The 10,284-nt window shown below is 34.7% G+C and overlaps 1 protein-coding gene across 1 annotated transcript; it reads right to left on the reverse strand.

Moving 5' to 3' along the window:
- Window positions 1-1,623: 1,623 nt before the first annotated feature.
- Window positions 1,624-4,421, reverse strand: LOC120633252 (cold and drought-regulated protein CORA-like). The gene is made up of 3 exons (XM_039903414.1): window positions 4,365-4,421; window positions 3,023-3,065; window positions 1,624-2,605 (listed from the first exon to the last, which is right to left on the reverse strand). Exons 1-3 carry the CDS (start codon window positions 4,377-4,379, stop codon window positions 2,352-2,354), a joined length of 312 nt encoding a protein of 103 aa, XP_039759348.1. The 5' UTR covers window positions 4,380-4,421; the 3' UTR covers window positions 1,624-2,351.
- Window positions 4,422-10,284: the final 5,863 nt, after the last annotated feature.

Below are 10,284 nucleotides of genomic sequence, written 5' to 3' on the forward strand. Positions count from 1 at the left end.
TCTTTAAGGGTGGAGTTCAACCGTTGTATATAGAACACACCAATAAAATTATGAATAAAAGAGTAGGTTAACCTATAAACTTGAGAATAAACTTGACCTTGTCAATGGTGGGCGCGGTACCCACCATTAACAAGGTTGCCTGGATGTTTGATGCCCCAAGGGTACACGTGGCATCCCAAACAAGCGACCTTCCCAGCCTCCACGGAACGAGCGTTAAACCATCAGTCTCTTGCCAGCGCTTCGTGCCATAACAATGGGTTCTACAGCTGGATTTGTTTAAATTCGTTGGATAAGGCTCTGACAGACGGGCGTAATATGACCAAAGTGAAAATTCCCCAAAGTTGAAGAGTGCCCTAGAAGAAAAGTAAGGAAAAGGTTTACGCTTGCTTTCCTACAAATGGCTTAGTCACTCTTGCCTTGACAAGTTATACATGACAGGAAATACTCGTGGATCAATAACGTTCAGAAACGTGGATTAATAACGTTTCATACGAGTCAGTCATCCAAACAGGATGTCAGTGTCAGCCACATAAGGATGCGTATGCGACCTCTCGCCCCATTTCAATTTGTGTACACATTCCAAGTTGTGTACACATATTTGGGTTTTAGCTTAGACCAAAACTTGTTATTACTTTTATTTAGATCTACCTTTAGTAATCACCTATGTTGTGTACCTAATAACAATAAATAAATATCGCTCTTTGTGGCAAAATAGCGGTAGATTGTGAAATTCCTGAACACCGATAATCCTGTAAAAAAAAAACAGGCAACATTGCTTCGGTACCTAGTTTTTTTTGTTTTTCGATTCGACAACGCCAAAAGGCCGTATGAATAAAAGTGGCATAAAGTTAGAATTGTTACACTGTGCTTTATGTCACTCTGCCATATGAAAGGTGCTGTCAGATAGAGTTTGACAAAACACCGCTTCGTTTTAAAATAAGGCGCCAAGTGAATTTAATATTAGTTTCATTTAAAAGGTAAGCCCACTTAATAAAGTATACTATATTTCCTTTTATCTTTTGAAGAGTCATGAAGATTTAAACTCGATTATGGTATAACAGTGAACCGTAGTATCTTCCGTAATTAGTATTAGTAAAAAAAATATTTCCTTCCTTTCCTAAGGTTGCCTGGCAGAGATCGCTACTCTATCGATCGATCGATCGCTATCGTTAAGATAAGGCCTTTTGTATCCAACTACTTGTAGAGTCTGTTTTGTTTATTTCCTTACCATGTTGTGGAGTAGCTACAAATAAAGAGTATAATATATATATAAATTAACTCAAATAGATGACTAAAGATAGATGGCCAAAAAAATAAAAAATACAAAAAATTCAAAATTTAAAATAAAAAACAAATTAAAAAAGCAGAAACTAAAAATTAAAATATCTTATATCAAATTTTCACGCCACCGTGAGCGCAGCTTTAAAGTCTTAGTACGGCCTTTGTTAATCAAAATAAGAAACTTAGCATAACGGTCGGTAACCTCGTGACCTACGAGGACTTGAGGAAAAGAGGTTTCTTAATTTCAAACATTGTTTATTATTCACTCTTATAGCTATAAATTATCTATGTACAATAGATATATTTTTATTATAATTTAATAAATTTAATAGCAGGTAAGGTAATAAATAGCCTTGTTCACTAATGAATGCACTAGGTTGGGTAGAATGTTGTCGCATTAGATTTTATGATGGTTGCATTTAAAAAAAAAAATATTATTAACGCATTAATTATTACAATGTTTTTAGATTATTGCCATAGATTTATTTGTAAAGATATGGCATTTCGAAGGTAAAGCTGTCATAGTAGAAAAAACTAGTGAAGACATTTAATTAGCTACTGTAAACTAGTTTTAAGTAGTTTCAACTTCAATAACAAGGTTTAGGCTTAGGGTCGGTCTGCACGGTCTTTACGCAGTATATGTCGATGGATATTGCACAATATATAACAACAATTTACATTATTACAACCAGTTGACTTCTCCTTTATATATACGGTATTTTTTCGTCTTACATTATCAATCCAGTTATAATATCCATGGTCTATTGGGAAATATATCGTATAAAAGAAAAAACAAGTAATTCGGTGCATGATAAAGAACCTACAGCGGTTGCAAGCGACGCCGGGGCAATATCTAGATTTGTTCCGTGCACTCACTACAGCGACAAAACATTCGACTAGTTACTTAGTTCTATCAGCTGTTTCGAAGTAGCATTATGTGTTAAAACTAGTTATAACTAGTTTATAAACTAAACATATTGTGAATCTGGTATGAGATACTGTTAGATCTTACTAAACTGTCAATATAAGAAGACAACAAAATCGCTATTATAGAAATACCTATTCTATATCTAATAATGATGATGATGGTGATGATCATCGTGTCCACCGTGACCATATCCGCCATGGCCGCCGTGTCCATAGTCATAACTTCCTTGGTGGCCATGGCCGTAACCTTGGTTGAATCCGCCGTGACCGTGATCTTGCCCATATCCGTCGCCTCCATGTCCAAATCCACCGCCTCCATATCCAAAGCCGCCGCCAAATCCAAAGCCGCCGCCATTTCCATAGTCACCGCCATGATTATCATAACCGCCGCCGTGACCTGATAAAGAGATTTTTTGTTGATTATTTATTAGGTTAGCCAACAAATTATACACTGAAGCTAGCCTAGAAACTACAACATTGAAAAAAAGTTACAGTGAAAACCCAATTACAGGCAAACCGGCATGCAAGCTAAAATCTAACTTTACTAAACTAGTGCTAAAAAAATTAAAATACAGACTGTATTGTAGTAATCTAAACACATTTTGAGTAATACCTAAGGTCCCTAAGGATGCATTTACATTAGATCGATTATAGGGTCTGCCAATGAAATACTCCTCACTGTTCAAGCAAGTGATATTTTAACTGCTTCAATTAAGAACGTGCATTACTCCGAAAAGTAAGATTAACTTTTTTTTTAACCACTATTACCACTTTTTTGTGTATACTTAGTATAAAATATGTGTACTCAACACACCTGGATAGGCAGCCGCTACGGCGACTAACGCCACCACGACAATCTGAAATAAAATATAATAAAACTAAAATAAACAATAAACTTATGTGCCTTACAGACTTCAAACGCTTCTAAAATATTTTTTTGTGATTTGAGAGAGTTCAAGAAACACCCGAAACAGAAGATTTCCTTGGTAAGGAAAGGTCCCTGTCTGAATCAGATTCTAACTTGGTTGCAATGTGGATCCCCTTGCGAAAATACACTTTCAAACAATATAATAACAATTTAAAAAACGTTCCACAACTGTGGGGGAAATCCTTAAGCATACATAAAAAATACATTTAAGACGATCGTATTAAAACCTCGACCTCTTTTTCAGTTAATATAATCTGTTCAATGAATGTTGTGTTTATTGGATTAAAAGTTATTGAAATTAAAAAAACAAAACCTTACTAGATTAATAGAAATTATTAAATAAAAACACTGAAATGACAAGCTTGGGTTAGATACTTCTAAGTTTCTAGCCCACGGATTAGAAACTTAGAAACACTTGACTGAGCAGAGCTTTTTTATGGGAATGAGTATACTAATAAACTCAACTCTAGAATATTTGTAGGAAATATATCAAAATAATAAAATGAGTATATAAACAGGATATACAATAACCACTGATTGAAGAACGCGTTCCTAACGTGTGTCAATTGATCATGTAAAACTATATGGATTAAAAAAATATTGTTTTTTTTCAATACACTACTGTTTGTTAACATTTAGTTACGCACGGAGCTAATCTGTAGTTAAATCTCTGGAAGGAACTACCTTCTTCAACACAGATTTTCCTACAGCAGAGGGTAGGGTACTAAAATCTCTGTAATTGACAATTCTCGAGCTTGAATAAATGATTATTATGAATATTAAAGTATTGACAGTATTTTTCGTAAGATTACATAAAAATTTGTTTTTTAATGACAATTATTTGTTAGTGTAAACAAAAAACATATATTTCTATAAATATATGTTTTTAAGTCAATACAACCTGTATAAAACGCATTCTTACTGTAAATCGGGGAAAAGTTAAAGTATAAAGATGTAAAGTTAAGTAAATAATATTTAGGGTCGTTTCATAAAACACTTCTGACCAAATTAAAAAAACAAAGATACATGCACACGAGTTGAGGACTCCTAAATTTTATTTTTTAAAGTCTATTTAGGTCTATTTGCTCTATATCGCCCATTTGATTGTAAAACTAATTCGAATACCATCTTAAATAGCCTAGGTCTTATTCAAGCGCTACTATAAGTTTGATATTATGTCACAGTATTATTTCGTTTGTTTTGATTTTATTTCATTTTGTTGACTTACCGTAAACTTGTACATTTTAATTTATATTTGCAAACACAAGCGGTCAGTCCGTTAAACTCTCTGATTATGGCATTGCAACCCGCCCGCTTCTTTTATATTTCGGCTGGGTGGTTGGCGAGTTGGTAGCATCTTGACCTTACGAGGCCGTAGGATTTAGTCTTTAGTCATTAGTAATAAGTCATTATCGTGATTTTGAATATTTTTTAATAGCGTGACGTAACGTTGCAATTTTTATTAACGTGAAATTTTTACTGAATCTTGAAACATGGTCCAAAATAACATGTACTTTTTTGATCAGAAGAACTACATAGATTGTCATTAGATTCAGTTCTTTCGACCTCATTTTGGTTTACCACACTTAAATGTATCTGACATAGGCTTCACATATACTCGTAGCAATCAGCCTCCTGAGTCCACAGATCTATGCACTCACTAAATAAATTAAAATTAAATCAAACATAATTTTGCATTTAATCGAAAGTATAGACAACAAAATAACGTTTCTAAAATTGATTTAATGAAATAATTAACCCAGTTTTTCTTGTTCTACATCCGCAACATTAAAACCGATAGAGTCGCTATGAAAGTTTTGTTTTATTAGGCACAAGCGGACAAGATACGCTGACGTACCTAGTAATGTCACAGACCTAGCAAAGATAATATGTATACTTTTGGTTGGTAAAATATATTTCTTGAAATTAAAAAACAAACAAAAATTTTCTCTCAGCCTCTTAGATACCAAGAGGCTGAATATTTGTGGTTACTAAACTATTTTATTTATGTGATTGTATTTCCGCCAAAAAAAAAAAGGCGTGTTTAATAAAAAAAAATTCGCTCTTAAGGTAACTCTGTACTGGCACTGTAACAGGATTAAACATGTGAAGTTATATATAAGTTAATGTTACAATTTATAATTAATAAAAATACAAGATAGTGAATATGGCGCACGCGCTAATACAGGGGAGTCAACGGCGGCGACGTGACGGCATAAGATACCGTCATACCATTGGCAGTGAGGGCATATGAGTCGATTGCTGCTAACGTGCGCCAATAGTTGTTTCATATAAGATTATTGATTATTATAAGACTATTTGTCGGAATTCTTAAAATATGTGGATCGTGACATATAGCTTAGGTTTAGAACTTTGATCACGTCATGTCATCATTCATTTTTAGGCCGCAGTCCTCCACGCGGGCCAAATCCTGTAGACTTTACACGCCTTTCAGAACATTATGGATAACTCTCCGTATGCAAGTTTCCTAATAATGTTTTATCGTTAAGACTTGTGTTATTTATGCCCATTTTTATTCCATCACTTAAATCGAATGCCTAACGACTTAGGCGAAGTCTATAGAAAAAAACGTTTCACCAGTCTTAGATGCTTAGTTCGTCGTTAGTGAAGGCAATTCCTAAATAAGTAAGGCCTAATCTAACGAGATTCATATATCAACCGTTCACCAATAGCTATCACCTAAGAGTTAGTGAAACATTTTTTTCTATAGACATCGTCTAAATCATTAGGTGTTCGTTAAGGCAATGTCTAGGTTTTGTGAAAACAGGCATCATTGTCTTAAATCACATGTATTTACCTAATTGATAATAACTGGTTACTACAGCGTCACTCGCCCTTCGAGTACGGCTAATTTCCTAACTCCTTGTATAGTATAAACAGTTTGAAACCATTTAATACACGGTATTTCTTAATTGGGTTTTCCTGACAATAACTTTAGCATTTAAATAAAATTGAAATAAATAATATGGTTGAAGACGTCACCCATGCAAACCGGTATTTTTATGTAGTCCGGTTTCGGGGAGTTCCGAAACACGTGGACTCAAGTGGTGGTGCGATGTATCTCATTTCCGGTTAAGTTATTTCTTTCAACAGAAATATCTATTAATGTTGACCGCCCTGGTGCAGTGCTAAACGCTGTGTTCTTATTTGGGCGTTCTTGGGTTCAACCCAAATTGAAAATTTATAGTATACTAGCTGACCCCAGCGCCATCTGTCGGGCTGATTTGTGAATCTAAACTATCCAGGGTGCCACCCAAACGCATCCCGAAAAATTCATTCAAATCGGTCCAAACGTCTAGGAGGAGTTCAGTGACATACACACGCACACAAGAAATATATATATAAAGATGAATTTTCCTTATTAAGGTCGAGCTTCGGGCGTGGCTAACTACCACCCTACAGAAAAAGACAAGCGATTAAGCATTCCGGTAAGACTCCGCGTAGACACTGTTTGTATGGCTTACTTTTAAGAGGTTATCTCGCACAATCTAAGCCAGCGATGATAATGATAAAGGATTTGTAAAGATAGAAGCTAGATGAGTACACGTAGGTATTTTGTTATTCCCAGGTATAAAATTACAGCTTAGACACGTGAATCAGGTTTTGCTATAATATTTCATCGGTCATTACCATTCGTTATGGTAGGTACTTATTATTATAATAGTGGCGTCTACGAAACTGAAGGAACCAAACTCGATCAACCAGTTTGGCCTAACGACTCTAACTCATAAACTTTTTGGAATAGAAAAAAACTGCCGACGAATATTGTAAGCCGAAAGAGAATAAGGTAAAGAGGTTTTTACACCACTAGTTCGAAAATGCCTCATTACATAGCCTAGTTCAAGAATGTCAAGTACGTCAATACATCCTGTAGGCTTAGCGGGTAAGCAATGTTGTATTGGAGTCCCTAGTGGCTTTTGTTATTCGAATAAGGAACATCGCGCACGGCGTATCTGAATAATATCTGTTCATTCTTATATTGCTTTCTCGTTCTAACGTATGATGGCACCCCTGTCACTCACTAGAGCCGGTTGCGTCAACCATAGAGATTAGCAAAAATAAGATTGTTAAAAAAAACGTGTGTGTTTAGTTATACGCGTTAGAAGTTATACTTCTTTGGCGTAACAAGATAAAAATCTTTTCAAAAATTTTATCTTTGGCCTTATTCTACGTTTGTAGAAAAAACGACACTAACAATAGAAAAAAGGTATTGTTTGAATTATTAAAAGTCAACTGTCAAACCTTTTTTAGAAAATCTAAAATGTTGAACTTCATGGCGCGCGCATCGTAAAAATTTACTCTCACCATTTTTCCCTAACGCGCCTAAAGAAGTATAACTTCAAAAATCCCTCCAAAACATGATTATCTCCATGGAAGCTTTAGAAAGCTCATGTACAGTAATGAACGGATTTGGTTAACATTTGGTTGAAACTACGATTACAATTAATACTAGTTCATGAACGTGACGAAAGAAAACTACGGAATTTTTGCAGGCAAGTATTGCTATTACGTAATTTTTTTTAAATATGTTATTGAAGTCCGTTCATTGGCCGCTGTTTACCTGAAAAAGAAAATAACATAATTTGTGCAGGCAATTTTTGCAGTCAGTTTTTTTTTAATTTATAATTTGTTTAGCTGCGACATAAAATAGTTTGAAAGACTTTTACGAAAATACTCTGCATTTCATTAGCGCTTGCATAGGCTCTTATGTTTACTATAATTAATTTACCAAAAAATCTAACTTAATGTATTGTCTAAGCAATTAATAATGTCGTAAATTTGTCTTTAATGAAGCTACAGCAATATTGCATACGTTTTGATAATAAAGATTAGAATCGCTGAATTAGGCAAAAGGTTTCCATTGTTCATCTCAGTTCAAATATACTAAATTCACGTTAACATTGTTTTTAATCGTTTTCCGTGTTTCAGTTGGAATTAATAATTACTTTTTTGTGTCGTGTTTTATGAGAATGGCCTTAAGTTTGTGGTTTTGCTGCGGTTGAGTTGTAAACTGAGCTTGAAGTATAACGAAAAGAATATTAGTTCATTTTAAGGATCCGTAACCTTTTTCGCTCGTTCAGTGATAGCCGTTGGTACTTTTCTTCGTTATAAAATACCGTGAGATTTGAGTGGCAGTGGACTACGATGGTTGGTTCTACAATCTATATTAGAGCATATTTGTATTTATTCTATTTGTTTAACCTGTTTTTTGATTAGTTTTATAATTGCATGATAGATATTATGTTAAATCATTAGATTTAAATTTAGATTTAAATTGAACAGCACATTTTCGAAACCTGCTAGCCTGAGAGTTCTACATAATGTTGTTCTACACATGTGTGTGGAGTCCACCAATCCGCACTGGGCTAGCGTGGTGGACTATGGTCTTAAACCCTTTCTCATTATGGGAGGAAACCCATGCTCTGTAGTGGGCTGGTAATGGGTTGATGATGATGATACATTGGAACTAAAATTAAAATAAACCATGTTATACAATTTTCATGAAAAAAATACGATGCGAATAGATATAATTTGGGTTCCTTAGAATTTAGTCTATTTTTTACCGTCTTATTAGATCAGAAAAAGATTGCAGCAACGAGTTTTGGAATAGACAAAGTTTCTCAAGTACTAGTATTGAAGTGGGTATCCGAAGACCACTTTAGTGGTCTGTGCACCCAAGTCAATAGCACTTTGGTATTATTAAATAATTTTGTATTTTTAAGATTTTATTACACTAACACAAGGATAACGATGCTTTTTGTGATTTATTTAAACATGGTAAAGCTTAAAAATTATCAAAGAATAAAGATAATTGGAAAATCTTTAGATACATTTTTGGTTAAAATAAAACAGTTCACATCGCTCTATATCACAATTTATATTTTTTACTCTACATCACATTATCATTAACATATAAATATCACTCAAGTTTCTTTACTATTTAAAATAGGCACTAATCAATACGTCTACGTGAAATAGATAACACGTTTAAACTTTACAAACAAACAAACACAAACAACTTCTGGAACACCTCACGTGCCTCATGGACTCCACATGGGTTCGAAATTAGTCAGGGATATTCTGAAGATGGATCCCGTGAGATTTCGCTGCGTTACGCTGCAAACGTAGCGTGTTTTATGTTTGATCGTTTTTTTTTTAGTTACATGATTTCATACATCCAACAACGCTAATTACGGTTTAACGGACAAGACGACGTGACGATGATATAGCATGTACTCGCTCGATCATACTCTGCTAACCTAAAGTCTCTGAGGCGTTCGGGCATATGCCATAAACATTGTACAATGTCACCATTGAAATCTTTAAAACATAGATCCGAGGCAGTTAGTTTTACGTCAGTGTCTCGCCGTCCCGTGCAAGAACTATACCGGTTACGTATGTAGTGACCTTTATATGATTATTTTATTGTGATAAATATGTACCTCTGTCAGCTGTCTCAACGCTAAAATCAACGCAAGACTAGTTTCGTGATACAACAGTAAGTTCATTTGTCCATAAAATAAAACAAACATGTTTTTTTAATGAATTAAATCAATTGATGTTGTAAAGCAAGCATCCCATGTTAAGTGTCAGCGGCGAAATGCGGTGGCGGTAAAGATGAAATCAGAGAAATATTCGAATAGGTACGAGTACTTAATTCAATCAGCCGCTTTCTTTCTGAATGCAAAAATTGATTACCATCACTGATGTAATAAACCTGAATTATTTAAAACATTGCTAGAGTCAACTGTAGATTGGGTATAGATTATCACTGTGTATAGACTGTCATTGTGCAACAGTAAAGAAATCGCTGTATACATTAGTTTTTTTAAGGCTTTCATTTCTAGTTGGGCACAGGTGTCGTGCCGTGAAATGGCGAAACTTCCACGCGCCAAGGAGATTGGTCAGTAATGCCTGCGAAGCTTATATCTTTAGCCCTTCCATTGCCGTGACTTATGTGCTCCCATCCTTCTTAAGTTATTGTCACCAGGATATTTGAAGTAAGGATAATAAGCGCCGACCTTTTTGTTAAAAACTAAATATGGTGGCATGTATTTGTAGGCTTCTGTGTTACTCGATTTAGAAGACCAACTCTTTCGGTGCGGGGATTTGTCTTGACGTCCGTC

The sequence above is a fragment of the Pararge aegeria genome, chromosome 21 (assembly GCF_905163445.1).
Source record: "Pararge aegeria chromosome 21, ilParAegt1.1, whole genome shotgun sequence".
Classification (NCBI taxonomy): Eukaryota; Metazoa; Arthropoda; class Insecta; order Lepidoptera; family Nymphalidae; genus Pararge; species Pararge aegeria.

Excerpts from the sequence above, each read along its gene's own strand:
- LOC120633252 (XM_039903414.1), bottom strand. Across the intron at positions 2,606-3,022 it reads CGTAGCGGCTGCCTATCCAG|GTCACGGCGGCGGTTATGAT; the intron begins GTGTGTTGAGTA and ends TCTCTTTATCAG.